The sequence below is a fragment of the Centropristis striata genome, chromosome 14 (assembly GCF_030273125.1).
Source record: "Centropristis striata isolate RG_2023a ecotype Rhode Island chromosome 14, C.striata_1.0, whole genome shotgun sequence".
In the NCBI taxonomy this organism is placed as follows: Eukaryota; Metazoa; Chordata; class Actinopteri; order Perciformes; family Serranidae; genus Centropristis; species Centropristis striata.
Genome location: NC_081530.1, coordinates 34899926 through 34916389, shown reverse-complemented (window position 1 = coordinate 34916389; position 16464 = coordinate 34899926). Strand labels below are relative to the sequence as shown.

Genomic DNA, 16464 nt, shown 5'->3' with positions numbered 1-16464 from the left:
GTCCATGTGTCTTTTTTCCTTTCACTTAATATGTTGATTTTCATGTTTTTTTTTTACTTTAATTGCCCTTTCTTCATGTGCATACTGTGAATCTTGCAGGGAGACTATTTATAGTAGTTTCAAACTCAAATTACCTGGGGGCCGCTAGAGGCAGTATCAAAATGACCAAAAAAGACACAAAATGACAGAAAAGACACAAAATGACCAAAAAAGACACAAAATGACAGAAAAAAACTAAATTGCTTAAAAAAGACACAAAATGACCAAAAAAAGACACAAAATGACTAAAAAAAGACACAAAATGACCAAAAAAAGACACAAAATGACCAAAAAAAGACACAAAATGACTAAAAAAAGACAAAAAATTACATTACATAACATTTCCACTCCTTCACTACTCCGGTAATAACAACACAGCAGATAAACGGTCCGGTCCTTTCTTTTTGTTAACGTCGTCATAGACACAAGTGAAACAAAGCTACAACACTGTAAAGTGCCATTCATATAAAACTCACATTAAACTTTCATATCAAGGTGGGGGCCACAAAATATCGTCACGAGGGCCGCAATTGGCCCGCGGGCCGCGAGTTTGAGACCCATGGTTTATAGACTACAACTAGATTCTTTTAGCAGTTTTTTTTTCCATCATGCTCTTAGTAAAAACTGACTAAATGGAGGAGAAGCAGCTTTTGGCTCCAGCTGCTCTAGTGTTTGTGTTGAAAGCAACAACAACAACAACAACAACAACAACAACAACAAAAAGAGGAGAAGACGCCACAAAATGCTCCTCACAAAGCTGAAAAAGGGTTTTTATCTGTTTTTATCACATGAAAAGTTGACTACTTTACAGTAAAAATAGATATAAGGAAGAATAAAGGAAAGGAACATTTAGAAATGAATTCATCATTAACATTTATGTCCTATTTAATTATAATGTGTTTAATTGAATAATTACATTTATCCATTATTAACTTTCATTTAGTTAATCAAACATTAATCATGGATTATTTATGACTTATTTATGTCTACATTAATTGATACATGTTAACTGGGTCTCCTTACTGTTCTCTTTACTAAGAAACATCTAAATATATGACATCACTAGATTAGGTAACGCTTTATATAAAGGTCCTTGTAATAACCATTAATAACAAGTAATAAGGTCCTTGTAAGTCCTTACAAGATGCTTATTAACATTATTGTGTGTTTATAAGCTTATATAAGTGTTAATAATGGCATTACAAACACCCATGACCCACCCATTATGTCTCTGCCATGCCTTTATTAATCTTATTTTGTTTGCTTATTGATATTAAAATATACTTTATTGCTCATCTATTATAAGTCAACTATAAGTTAACTATGCTTTTTGCAACTACCGGATCTAAAGCGAGAACAATGCCTTATTACTTGTTAATTAATGGTTATTAAGCACCTTATTATAAAGCGTTACCCTATATTTTTATTGAGGCATTATTGTGATGTTCCTTTTTCCTGTGGAAGTGGTTTTCAAACACGTTTGATATGATCCAAACCAAGACTAGGAAAAGACTGAAACAGAGCAGATTACTAGCTTAACCTGAACCATGGAGATGAAGGAGCGCTGTGAGTCCAGTAAAACTAGATTTACTAAAGACTTCCAGGTTCTAGTCTATCTTTTGGTGTATATTAGTCTGTTTTCATCTCAGGACAACAGCAGATGTAGATGATGTGTTTCCTAAGATGATTAAATAAACAATTTACAGGAAAACAGCCATCAAAAGCATTTTAAAAGATGACTCGTGGCACAGAACGGAGAGAAAGCCAGCAGGTAAATCTGCCCTCTGCTGCTAAATGTCAGCCGGCGTATCGGGCAGATTAACACCAGGCCGCCACGCCGTCACAGAGGGGGGACGAGGGGGTTCAACCTGAGGGTCAGGGTCTACGGTTACACACCAGCTCACCTGCTGCAGCTCCGTCCATTGTCTGAGGCCTGTGTGACTAAAGAGGCTCTGAAGGGATCTACTTGATTATGAACCAGCGGAGGGAAAAAGGCTGATGAGGGTGAACTTTATCTGTTAAAGCTCCGAGTGGACCAGGAGGGTAAATATAAGGCTCTGGGGCTTCTGTGACCCGACATTCAGGATGTTTAACGCCTGAATCAGTGCGATACTTGTTGTAGTTGTCAGTGGGGTTTTTTTGTGTTTTCAGTGGGTTTTTTGTACGTTTATGTGTGTTTTAGTTGTATTTTTTGTGTTTTTGTGTGTTTTTATTTATTTTTTGGTGTTTTTTTGTGTTTTTATGTGTTTTTTGTAATTTTTTGTGTTTTTATGTGTTTTTTTGTAATTTGTGTGTGTTTTATTTGTATTTTTTGTATTTTTTTGTGTTTTTGTGTGTTTTTATTTATTTATTGGTGTTTTTTTGTCTTTTATGTGTTTTTTTGTAATTTTTTGTGTTTTTATGTGTTTTTTGTAATTTTTTGTGTTTTTTATTTGTATTTTTTTGTGTTTTTGTGTGTTTTTATTTATCTTTTGTGTTTTTTTATGTGTTTTTATGTGTTTTAAGTAATTTTTGGTGCTTTTATGTTTTTTGTAATTTTTGGTGTTTTTATGTGTTTTTTGTAATTTTTATGTGTTTTATGTGTATTTATTTCGTGTTTTTATTAAAAAAATAGATTTTTATGTTTTATGCGTTTTTTGTAATTTTTTGTGTTTTATGTGTTTTTTGTAATTTAAAAAAGTGTTGTTATGTGTGTTTTTTAATATTTTCTTGTGTATTTATGTGTGTTTTTTGTAATTTTTTGTGTTTTTATTAATTTCTTGTGTTTTTTTTTTAATTTATTTTTTTTGTGTTTTTATGTGTGTTTTTTGTAATTTTTTGTGTTTTTTTATGTGTTTTTTGTGTTTTGTGTGTTTTTTTGTGTTCAAAATGTTGATCCAGTAAGTCAAAATGAAAACAATAATCAGGTCATATAGGTGAGGTTGTGCTGAAAACAATGATAACAACACATCATGGTAAAGATCTTTAAGTGGTTTATACAGGCAGAATGAAAAGGAGTCCAAAACCGACAAAATAGCCCGAAACTCCAACGGGTTAAAATGTAATATATTATATACTGCTAGTTATACTCATTTAACAGTAACGGTGAGGCCTGTGTGACTAAAGAGGCTCTGAAGGGGATCTACTTGATTATGAACCAGCGGAGGGAAAAAGGCTGATGAGGGTGAACTTTATCTGTTAAAGCTCCGTGTGGACCAGGAGGGTAAATATAAGGCTCTGGGGCTTCTGTGACCCGACATTCAGGATGTTTAACGCCTGAATCAGTGACTCCACGGGCTGATATATTAACAAGAGCCATCATAGTTGTTGTAGTTGTCAGTGTGTTTTTTTTGTGTTTTGAGTGTGTTTTGAAAGTAAAAAAAAAGATTCAAAATCAAATTTTATGTTGGACTAAAGGACAAAAAAAAAGACAAAATGACCAAAAATGACACAAAAAAGACACAAAATGACTAAAAAAAAGACACAAAATGACAAAAAAAAACCACAGAAGACACAAAATGACTAAAAAAGACACAAATAGACTAAAAATGACCAAAAAAGACACAGAATGACCAAAAAAAGACACAAAATGACTAAAAAAGACACAAAATGACAAAAAAAAGACACAAAAAGACTAAAAATGACACAAAATAACTAAAAAAGACTACAAAAAGACACAAAATCACCAAAAAAGACACAAAATGACTAAAAAAAGACACAAAATAACTAAAAAAGACACAACAAAAGACACAAAATGACTAAAAATGACTAAAAAAAGACACAAAATGACCAAAAAAAAAGACACAAAATGACCAAAATTGTTCGGCTAAACACACCAGAGCCAAATCAAATGGAGTCCCACTAGAATAAAAACCAGAGTTGATGACAGGATCACATTTATGTTGGTTTTTCTTTGTTTCTTTTTGGTTCTAAATGTTGATCCAGTAAGTCAGAATAAAAAATCAATTATTATTATCAGGTCATATAGGTGAAAAAATATACCAACATGGTATTTAAACATGTTTTAAGTGGTGAATACAGGCAGGATGGAAAGATTCAGACATGGAGGAAACAGAACAAAACTCCATAGAGTTAACACCCATTCAATCGTATGAGAAAACTTACTTGCAAAACATTAACTGTTGTTTGATAGTTCTTTTCCCGATGAAGAAGTCGAGTTATATTGGTTCTGGTCGAGCATGTGTCATCATCTCAACAAAGACTTGATTACGTCTGTGTGTTGTGTTTTTTTTTTTTTTAATGGAACAAACTGGAGGCAGGCCGGTAAACATAAACCCATTAGAGGGATGCTGCTGCAGCCTTGAACCTCCATTGACTGCATTACAGACACACTCTCTCTCTGGCATGTTCAGGAAGAATATGGAGAGGTAATGGAGGTGGAGCGAGTCAGACGAGCCGACCGAAGACATTATCGACACACCATCAGAACACTTTGGGCACTTTGAATTTAATTGCAGGAGTTCGACGAACAGTCAGTTTCTCTGAGCTTATGTCAACAGAAATAATAAATGCTTCATGTTAAATTTATGAGCCAACAAAAGGTAATTAATCAACCTTAATCCCCTGTTAATTACACCCCATAACATAAAAAAACTCTCCATACTGTGCTGATGATTTTTGCTAAAATGTTAGCTTTGTCCTGAAGGTGGCAAAAAGGTGAAAATTCCATTTCAATTTTCTGCAAACGAACATTTGGGTAGTTGAGGCAGAGCAATCGAGCACAGAAAACGGAGGTACTGATTGGCCGAAGAGGCGCCATGGCAACCGGGTGGCAACAAATGTTTCAAAAGAAAACGGAGGTGCTGATTGGCCGAAGAGGCGCTCTGTGTATCTGTGCTCGATTGCTCTGCCTCAACTAAACAGATGTTCGCCACAGAAAATTGACATTGAATTTTGCGAACTCAATTGTGGCCCTCGTGACGATATTTTGTGGCCCCCACCTTGATATGAAAGTTTAATGTGAGTTTTATATGAATGGCACTTTACCGTGTTGTGTGTGGAAGGTCCCTTTAATTACTGTTTTGGTAATATTGTGTCTTTTTTAAAGTAATTTTGTGTCTTTTTTTTGTCATTTTGTGTCTTTTTTAATAATTTTGTGTCTTTTTTGGTGATTCTGTGTATTTTTTGGTCATTTTATTTATTTTTTAAGAATTTTTTTTTCTGTCATTTTGTGTCTTTTTTGGTCATTTTGTGTGTTTTTTAGTCATTTTGTGTCTTTTTTGTCATTTTGTGTCCTTTTTAAGGTAATTTAGTGTTTTTTCAGTCATTTTGTGTCTTTTTGGGTCATTTTGTGCCTTTTTTTTTGTAATTTAGTGTTTTTTGAGTCATTTTGTGACTTTTTCTAGTAATTTTGTGTCTTTTTTTGGTCATTTTGTGTCTTTTTTGGTCATTCTGTGCCTTTTTTGGTAATTCAGTGTTTTTTAAGTAATTTCATTTTTTTTTCTGTCATTTTGTGTCTTTTTTTTAGTAATTTTGTGTCTTTTTTTGGTCATTTTGATACTGCCTCCAGCCGTCCCTGAGGTAATTTGAGTTTGAGACCCCTGCTCTAATCCCATCAAATGTAATCTATTACCTTCAGGGCCACTGGCTGCCAATCCCCTGAGAGGATTATCATGATAAGATGTCGTACCCGGTACAAACACACAGTCTCCTGGCTGTGCTGATGCTTTTCCACTGACGTGATGCTGCGACAGACAGGATGACAGACAGGTAGGAGTGTTACATTTTAAAAAAAGGATAATCTTTAGACTCTCACATCAACATTTACTTATGTTTCGTTGTGTTGTAGCTGCATTGCCTGAGAACTTTCTTGAAGCTGCATTTTAGGGAAACACAGGCGAAAGACGTCAACAGTGAACAGAGTTTATACTGAATGATTCTAGATAACAACCAGTGACAACAATGTTTTGTTTAAAGGTCCATTTGCAGGATTCCTAGAAGCTGAGACTTGAGAACATTTAGTTCCATCTGTGTGTTTATAGTTGTTCTAATAGATGTTTTTCCCAAATGTCTTTGAGAGAGCATGATTCATATTGTCTACTTTGGTCACATCAGTATCAGAATCTCCTTTATTGGCCAAGTATGTGTGCAACATACAAGAAATTTGACTCTCAGAGGTAGACAAACAATTAAACACAGAACAAACTGAGCAATAAGTTAAAGAGGAAGTGCACAAATACATGCATGTTTTTTAAATAGAGGCCACAGATTGGCTTGCTGTTTGTTTATGGATTTGTGTATAACAATCAGCTGTGTTGTTGTTGTTCTCATACTTGCCTACTAATAGAAGTATCGGGGTTTTGCATATTGTACTGTTGTGTTTTCCAATCCTGTGCAACAGGGAAGGAAAACCCAGTTGGTCCTTGTATTTTGGTTCGTATTTTCAGAGAGTGTTTTAGTTGGAGGATATTTTTTTAATAAATTATGATCCCGGACAAGCCCCTATTACATTACGTCCCAAAATTAAGGTTCGGGAGTAACCATTGATGTTATATTAAAAAAAAAACAAGGAAAAACCAGGCAAGCTGGGTTAACCCATTTAAACCGGGAAAGCATTACCGCATTTCTACCATTAACCAGAGGGGCTGTTGTGTTATTCTACCATTAAAGCCGGGAAAGCGGATACGTCGTTTTGTAGTATTTGTAGTTTTTTCCACCTATTTTTGGTCTCTTGGCCAATGAAATGCATCAGAATACATGTGGGAGTGTCGCAATGCAACATGGGACTTTTCCAGAACTTTGTAATCATCAACAAAAAAAATACCAAAATGACCAAAAAAGAAACAAAATTACTACAAAAGACACAAAAAGACACAAAATGACAAAAAAAATGACACAAAATGACCAAAAAAGAAACAAAATGACTGAAAAGGGACACAAAAAGACACAAAATGACTACAAAATGACACAAAATAGCCAAAAAAGAAACAAAATTACTAAAAAGGGACACAAAAAGACAAAAAATGACTAAAAAATTACACAAAATGACAAAAAAGAAACAAAATTACTAAAAAGGGACACAAAAAGACACAAAATGACAAAAATGACCAAAAAAGAAACAAAATAACTGTTCATTTTGTGTCTTTTTTTGATGAATTTCATTGGCCAAGAGACCGAAAATAGGTGGAAAAAACTACAAATACTACAAAACGACGTATCCGCTTTCCCGGCTTTAATGGTAGAATAACACAACAGCCCCTCTGGTTTTAATGGTAGAAATACGGTAATGCTTTCCCTGCTTAAATGTGTTAAATAAAAAGCACATCATGAATATGGTGAGTTCTCCTCCTACACTGCCCCTACCGTTCATGTGTGTGTTGCTTCTTGCGCACACATTGCGGTAAATTCTGGCGATGTGCCATCATACAGCAAGTATATCTGCACCTTTGCTGTGGTTAAGGAATGGTTAAAGTTTGGGCACAAAAAAACACTTATTTAGTGTTAGAGAAAGACCACTTCTTTGGACTATCGGGCAGTCGGATGGATGGTATGGCACCAGTTTGGAGTCTTGATTTACTCGAGATGTAAAGCAAATTTGTCCCACTGAAGATAGTAAAGTGTCCTGAAAGGGTCCAGTATGTTTAGTGTTTCAGTTAACCAACATCCCTGTCTACAACTCCTCTTCTTCACATAAAGAACTCCACAGTTTCTTGGCTGAGACTTACCTTGGTGTTGAACTGCTTCCCTTGATGATATCCTGGTTGTAACCTTGTTTCCAGGGCTAAAGGTTAACAAGATTTTCCATGATCTCTTCCACTACCAATCCAGTGGATGTAAAGCAGCTGATGCCGTTGGACCAGGTTGATCACTTTAACAGAAACCTGCCTTGGATGTCACAGTTTGAGGTTCCTTAACACCATCTGGACTTTGTTTTAATTTTGTCTAGAACAGTTCTTCCGCAATCCTGGATCGAAGCCTAACTGCAAAATCTGGACGTCATCTTGTTGCTATGAATCTACAGTTGACTTCAGTTGAAGTTACTATGGATAAAAGTCAACAACAATGAGTAAGGAGGATTAAATAAGCATTTGTCGTAGGAAATCTTTAAAGAAAAACACTTGACGACCAGGTAGATTCGAATTACAGCCTTTGTGCAGGATTTATTTTGCAAGTATCAAAAACAGATACAGATGTCAGAGGTGACAGACAAATCCAAAAGTCAGAACAACACTGAGCGAGACAACACCCTTTTTAGTTTGCAGGTTTGTGCGTTATTATTTCTGTGTAACTAAGGTTCAATGTCCTGTAATTCCCTGTTATGTTCCACTTTTGATATAAGAGCACACTTGGGAGGTCAGATTCCTGTTCTAATGTTATCGTATCAACCAGAGCATCCGCTTACGACATGCTGAGCTGACTTGTCTAATGAGTTTTTCCTTTCCCATAAAACTGATATCCTACCTTGTGCCAGGTCATGCAATCATGCATTAATTTCTTTATGTTACATATATTTTCAACGGATTCACACTACACGTTCAGGATGAAGTGGCGATCCATTTTACTGACTTTTGTCTTACTGACCGGCCGATCTCACCGGCCTGTCACGGCCTCTGACGAACACACGGATGTTGGACATGATGAGGATGTTCACCCCAACGCCCTACGAGAAACAAACGGAGATGTGGCGGACGTCCAAACAAGCATGGACCTACCAGACACAAACTGGGACTTAGACAAGGACAACTACGAGGACGCTGACTGGCACCCTCCCTCTTCCCTCCTGGAAACAAACTCTGAGCTGCACCCCGACGCCCCGCCGGTGATACGCGGCACCGAACAAACCTTCAGCCAGACTATTGGCTCTTCATCCGCGCACTGCGGCGAGTACAGCAGCCAGCTGACGTCCGGCGGACTGTGCCGGCTGATGGCGACGCTGCCTCCGGTGGCGGTGGGATCGTCGCAGCAGCGCTGCCCGGATATGTTCCGCTGCACGGACGACATCTCGTACTGGCTCCACGAGAACGAGAACAGAAAGGAGCAGTTGGAGGAGCTGAGGGAGACGATGTCAGAGCTGCAGGAGGAGCTCAGGAACCACCGGCATCGAGTCGAGGACCTGGAGGTGAAGGTACACTGCTGAGGTCAACATTTATCTCTGTCTGTGTGGGTTCCTTCCTATCTTCCCCGGGTCCTATGTTCCCCGTTTTTCCCAAAAAAGGTCCTATGTTCCCGTTTTTCCCCAAAAAGGCCCTATATTCCTGTTTTTCCCAAAAAAGGTCCTATGTTCCCCGTTTTTCCCAAAAAAGGTCCTATATTCCTGTTTTTCCCCAAAAAGGTCCCATGTTCCTGTTTTTCCCCAAAAAGGTCCTATGTTCCCGTTTTTCCTAAAAAAGGTCCTATGTTCCTGTTTTTCCCCAAAAAAGGTCCTATGTTCCCCGTTTTTCCCCAAAAGGATCCTATGTTCCCCTGTAGCAATACATACTGGGGAGCATAGGACCCTTTTCCAGAAAAAGGGTCCTTTCGTTGTCAATTTTAGTTTTCAAATTCAGGTCGTTTTAATTAGTTTTTAGAGTGAGTTGACTAGTTTTCATTCGTTTTTATTTCTCGGAAAATGCTTAGTTTTAGTTTAGTTTTTATTAGTTGTAGTTTTTTGTAATGGGGTATTTGTTGGGTGCCAGATTCAAAAAGGTTACAATAAATGTTTCCTTTATTTCCTTTGGTTCTATGACTTAGTAAAGTTATTGGGGCTGAGATGGATGAGACAAATAGATGAAATAGATTTCATATCAACCAAAAAGGTTTACGTATGAAAAAAGTTGACAAAGACGAAAACAAAGGACATTTTCCTTATAATTTTAGTTTGTGTTGTAACCACAAAATACAGTTTCAGTCAGTTTTCATTTTTTTTTTTTTTTTTCAGTTAACAAAAATGTTTTTTCAATTCTAGTTTTCGTTATTTCGTTAGTTTTCGTTAACTATAATAACCTTGATGCAGGATCACAACCTAAATGTTTTAATTTTAGTACAGACAGGAGCCTGGAGGAACATCTGACATAAGATTTGTAAATTCTAATGTAAAATTTGAAACAATTAAAACACTCACACTCAGGCTAAGAATGACTCAGACAGGAAAGTAGGAAACAACACCCTCCTCTCTCTCTACTTATCTCTGTCTGTCTTTATCTCCCTGTCTTGACACCCACTAAGTCCTCCTTAACCCTGAATAATAAAAGGATTAGCTGCAGGCCGTGAGACCTTTTGGTCGCAGCCCTGCATCCTTCTGAGTCTGTCTTGTCCAGAGACTATTTTTCATCTTGGGACTTCAACTTTTTTCTTGTTATTTTGACTATTTTCTATTTATTTTTACTTTTTTCTCATTTTGAATTATTTCTCGTGACTTCAACTTTTTTTCTCATTTTCACTTTTTTCATGATTTCGATTTTTCTTTCTCATTTTCACTTTTTTCGTGATTTCGACTTTTTTATTCTCATTTTTACTTTTTTCTCGACTTCAACTTTTTCTCATTTTATTGACTTTTTTGTCATGACTTCGACTTTTTTCTTCTCATTCTGACTTTTTCGTGATTTCGACTTATCTTTCCCATTTTTTTTCGTGACTTTTTTTCTCATTTTTACTTTTTTCTCTTGACTTCAACCCTTTTCTCGTTATTTTGACTTTTTTTTCCTGATTTTTAATTATTTCTCATGACTTCGACTTTTTTCCCTCTCATTTTTACTTTTTTCTTCTCATTTTGAGCTTTTTTTTTCATGATTTCGACGATACACCTGCCGTGTGTGAAGTCGATCAGATGAACGGTTGTTGAGAAAGTCTGTCAGACAAACAGAGACTCCTTCCTTTATATCTCGATTGAATTTAATGATCCGATATTGTGATCATTAGGTTTAAACTTTAAAAGCACACACTGTTGGTAGAAATGCATCCCTTTAAGATAGTCTCAACTTTCCACTTTCTTGTAATTGTTTTCAACAGGAGAACGATGACAAACCTCACAAACACTCTCTGCTTTCTTCTCTCAGGGTGAAGAAAGTGAAACCTTAAACCCAAATGTTGACCAGCAGCTTCGCTCTCTGGAGTCGAGTCTCGCCAAGGCGGACACTCTGCTCCACGTGCACGCCACGCTGCTGCACGAGCTGCAGGTGGAGCTGCACAACCTGTCGGCCGCCGTGCAGCGAATGAGCCACGACACTGGCTGCAGCATCAACTTCATCAGAATGACACCGCAGCTCAGCATGCGAGACACACCAGGTACACCGTCAGCCTGCTGCACCGTGTTCAACATGCTCAAAAAGGACCCCATGACATTAGACTGGTTTAGGACATGTAGAAAAAAATTATTAGCAACTTTTTTTTTTTTCACTTTTTAAGGTAACTCATGACCAATGATAATAATTTGATTTACTTATTTTATTGGAGCAGCATGGATACAATTGAATGGCTATTGTTTCAGATCAGTCAGTCCACCATGGGCTACGGAAAAAGAGCTCCGGCACACTGTGCAGTGGCTTTATAGATTATATTGCACACTTTTTCCACCCAGGTGTTTCTTTTTTCCCATTCCTCTCTGCATTTTTTCTCGGAGGAGTACTAGTGGCATTGCTGCTCGAAGGTGTGTCGCCCCGTAAAGCAGTGTCGGCGTCTGTTTTAGTCACCGATGCATGCTGCTTTGTTGTCTTCTGCTATCTTCTCCTCGACCAATGGGATGAGCGTATTCTGTATCGTCATCGTGTGTGAATATGCTGTTCGCTCATTGGTCACAGAGCAGGACGGGGCAAGTTTAGCGCTAGTTTTAATATAATGTGCCCTGTTATTCATTTTTCATTGGCATTTACTGACTATTTTTTGACTGTCACCGTATTACGGAACAAAGTGCGTCCCTTTTCACCTCAATACAGGACAGGTCCTTTTGTTTCTAAATACTGGACGATTTCGTTTTTCAAGGGACGGTTGGCAACCCTAGCGGCCACTTTCATTAAAATCCACCATTTCCCCTTGTTCCTCACAAAAAAATAGTCTGCAGTCTTAAAATTGAGTCCATTATAGCCTCCGAAAGAAAAAAAAGAGGTTAAAGAAGCAACATCAACTTCATGTTTTACAGTTTCCTTACTTCTGTGTCTGTCTATCTCCCTCAGACGGACAGCACATGTCTTTCTGTTCATCCGACTGTGCGTCTCTTTATCACAACGGCGTTCGTCATTCTGGTGTTTACACCATCATCCTGTCGCCTGGCAACACCCTGCCTGTCTACTGCGACATGGAGACTGAGGGTGAGACACCGATGTTATATATTCCCACATATATGCAGCAAACGTGAGTGTGTGTGTATAAATAAAGGTGAAATTGGACATGATATATCTGTCTCCAGGCGGAGGCTGGACGGTGTTCCAGCGGCGGCGCGACGGCTCGGTGAGTTTTAACCGCGGCTGGTCGGAGTACCGCGGCGGCTTCGGCGAGCCGCGAGGAGAACACTGGCTGGGCAACCAACAGCTCCACCTGCTGACCAGCCAGGGACACTACAGCCTCCGCATCGACCTGCAGGACTGGAGCCACGCCCACAGACACGCCCTGTACCACAGCTTCAGGTAGGAGGGCCAGGCGGCAACCTCCGGGTCAGACCAGGCGGCAAAAATTCCAGCAGGGGGCGCTAAGTTTGGCTGCAGAAGCATTTATGTCCATTCATTTCAATGCAAAATTTTAAAATTCCTCACTTGATTTATTACCTCAGAAATGTTTTTTAGGACAACACTATGGTCTCAATCACTAGTAAAAAATCTTCTTCAAGACATTCTGATGTTAATAGTGTAAATAATGGCCCCATTTAGAAGAAAATAGAAGATAAAGAATCTTATGATTTGGGGCGGGGCTACCTTTGATTGACAGGTCACTAACAAGGCCACAAACCAATGAGTGACATCACGGTGACCACTTTACCGTGTTGTGTGTGGAAGGTCCCTTTAATTACTTTTTTTTTGGTAATTCTTTGTCTTTTTTAAAAAATAATTTTGTGTCTTTTTTTGGGTAATTTTGTCTTTTTTGAATAATTTTGTGTCTTTAAAAAAATAATTTTGTCTTTTTAAAAAAAATAATTGTGTGTCTTTTTTAATAATTCTGTCTTTTTTTGGTCATTATGTGTCTTTTTTGGTCATTTTGTGTCTTTTTTGTAATTTTGTGTCTTTTTTTAAGTAATTTAGTGTCTTTTCAGTCATTTTGTGTCTTTTTTGTAATTTTGTGTCTTTTGGTCATTTTGTCTTTTTTTTGTCATTTTGTGTCTTTTTTAAGTAATTTATTGTGTTTTCTGTCATTTTGTGTCATTTTTTTTAGTAATTTTGTGTCGTTTTTTGGTCATTTTGCGTCTTTTTGGTAATTTTGTGTCTTTTTTAAAGTAATTTATTGTTTTTTCTGTGATTTTGTGTCTTTTTTAAATAATTTTGTGTCTTTTTTTGGTCATTTTGATACTGCCTCCAGTGGCCCCCAGGTCATTTGAGTGTGAGACCACTGGCTTAAGGGATCCTGGTCTGCTCTCCTGCAGGATCGAGGATGAGGAGAACCGGTACCGCCTCCATGTGTCTGGTTTCAGTGGGACGGTGGAGGACTCGTTTGGCTGGTACCACAACCAGCACGGCTTCAGCACGCCCGACACCGGCAACATCTGCGCCGAGATCAGCCACTCGGGCTGGTGGTTCCACCAGTGTTTCTACGCCAACCTCAACGGCGTCTACTACAAGGTAGGACACGTCCTGTGGCGTCTTCTTGCAGAGAGCTTTCCTATTGGTGGTTCTACAATGGCAGATGCACATTCAAGTCTTTTAGGATGGTGAAAGCAGCTGTATCCCTGTTCTGTCCAACTCTGTCATATTGTATGTGTGTTTTAAGTATACATTTGGACGGGTTGATGGCTAATTTCATTGTTCTAGTACTCGTTACTCTTATGCAGTGCAAATAAAGGCTTCTGAGATGGTCTGAATGTCAGCTCAGATTATAGAGAGTCACCAAAGTAAATAATGGACCCACTTTTCACAGGAAACGTCTTCTGAACATTCTGACACAAAAACAGCATTTATCAGACGAACAAATCAGGAGAAAAATAACTCAAGCAAGATCCCTCTCGCCAGATCTGTCAAAATAGTAACACACTAGTAACAGTGTTCATTAAGAATTGGCGAAGGTTGAAATGCGTAATTTTTTTTACATAATAAAGTATCTCTGCTAAAAGCCAAGTTAGAGTGGCTTAGAGTTACTCCATGCTGGACAACAACTGCCTATACAGCAAAACCACCCAGAAAAAAAGAAAGAAAGACTTTTAAAAAGAGAGAGTAAACACAATAAAAAAGCACAAGCACACTGTACTGCTACAGAGCTAACTGTTAGCCTGTTAGCAATTTGCAGACTGGACGCTAAGGGGTTAACATCCCCTCTGGCTCTGCAGCTGGGAGAGACTGCTGCAGGAGGACTGTGCAACTTTCGACTCGTTAAGAAGAGTAAGAACGAGTCTCTAAAAGTCTCCAATAACACCAGAAAAAGTCTCTGGATTTGTCTCCAGTGGCTTTCTTGAAAAATAGTCTCTAAGGGGGTCTGAAAAGTCACTAAATATAGCAACAAAGTTACTAAGTTGGCAACACTGCTTCTCCGGCTTTTACAAATGTCGCGTGTTGTTGTGGCGTCGAGTACTACGTCACATCCTGCTTAGTGTTCTATCCAATCAGCAACCAGGCTTTTTTCAGGGGAGAAAAACGTCCCTGCTCTTCTACAGGGACGAAAAAAGTCCAGACAAAAGACCCTCAGGACGGCTCGTATTCAGATTTAGGGGCGTTTCAGCGAGTGAGACCGCCTCATTCTGGGTATTGGACTGTAGTGGAAACACTCTTAATGTTGACATGTTTTTTCCCACCAGGGGGGGCGCTACTCTCTGAAAGCTCAGAACCTTCTCGGGCCCGACGGCATCGTCTGGTTCTCCTGGAAGGAGTCGGACTTCTACTCTCTGAAGGAGGTCACCATGATGATACGACCGCGCAACTTCAGGCCTCGTCTGCGCCACAGTGACGGAGCAGTCTGACGTACAGCACTGTATATAAATAAAAAAATAACTTTATTGACACGTTGCCGTGGAAACTCTTTCAGAACAAATAAACCCAGGACTTCCACCCAGGAGACGTAAAAAAAAAAACAACGTAAAATTAAAATAACAAAAAGACACCAAAAAATTACCAAAAAGAAAGATGTAAAAAGATTTTAAAAAAACATGTGAAATGACATAAAATAAAAAATAAATTAACAATAACAATAAACAATTAACAATAAACCTTAAATGTTTCCCAGCAGAACACCCAGGAAGACATTTTAAAAAAGGAGGCGTAAAAAGACATAAAACAGACACAGAATTAGAAAATAAAAATCATAAGAGACCAACAAAAAATGTAAAATGACCAAAAATGACCAAGAAAGACACAAAATGACCAAAAAAAGATGTAGAAAAGATGTGAAATTACAAAAAGAGACACTAAATTATCAAAAAAAGCAGCTACCAAAAACATGTTAAAAATACCAAAAAAAGACATAAAATTACCAAAAATTCCAGACCGCTAAACGTCCTCTTTTATATCTATATAACGTTATATATAACTTTATTGACACGTTGCCGTGGATACGCATTGTTCTGCTTCTCTCCTGATGACGGCTCGCCTTGTTAGTGACCTGTCAATCAAAGGTAGCCCCGCCCCCAATCATACGATTCTTTAACTTCTATTTTCTTCTGGGGCCATTATTTACATTATTAACATCAGATTGTCTTGAAGAAGATGTTTTACTAGTGATTGAGACCATAGTGTTGTCCTGAAAAACATTTCTGAGCTAATAAATCAAGTGAGAAGTTTTCAAATTTTGCATTGAAATGAATGGACAAAAATGCTTCTGCAGCCAAATTTAGCGCCCCCTGCTGGAATTTTTGGTAGAATGCAGCTTAAGGCACTTCCTGGTTTGCCTCCCTGCTCAGACCAGGAGGTTGCCACCTGGTCTGACCCGGAGGTTGCCGAGGTTGCCGCCTGGTCTGACCCCCCAGGACTACCAGAAAAACTGCCAAGAACTCCGAATGTGTGTTCATCCGCTGCTGAAAATAGTTCCCAACAAATGTCCTATTTCAAAGCTGTCCAGCCTTTATATAAAAATATATTTCTGAGCAATTTTTCAAGACATTTGCACCTGCAGTAACAACTAATGAGACTGGAGCTGAGAGGGAGAGAGGTCGGGAACATACCAGCACATTGTTGGTTCTGGGTCTTCGTATTTAAGGGCAAAGACTTGTTTTATATGAACACGAGTTTAGTTCAGAAGCAGCACTGACTACTGAGCCCTTGCAGACTTCAGTCATACAAACTGTGAAAGCTCTACAATCTGCTGATAACTCCACTTTTTATATTGCACAGCTTTTATAATGTAGGCTGCATAGTAAAATGCATTTTTTTTACCTCTATTGCC

General features: G+C 38.1%; 1 protein-coding gene across 1 annotated transcript; it reads left to right on the top strand.

Moving 5' to 3' along the window:
• Window positions 1-7708: 7708 nt before the first annotated feature.
• On the top strand, window positions 7709-15103 carry LOC131984833 (fibrinogen-like protein 1). The gene is made up of 7 exons (XM_059349815.1): window positions 7709-8044; window positions 8518-9103; window positions 11013-11241; window positions 12126-12260; window positions 12359-12575; window positions 13523-13718; window positions 14885-15103. The coding sequence occupies exons 2-7, from the start codon at window positions 8519-8521 to the stop codon at window positions 15044-15046; spliced, it is 1524 nt and encodes a 507-aa protein (XP_059205798.1). The 5' UTR covers window positions 7709-8044; window position 8518; the 3' UTR covers window positions 15047-15103.
• The last annotated feature ends 1361 nt before the right edge of the window (window positions 15104-16464 follow it).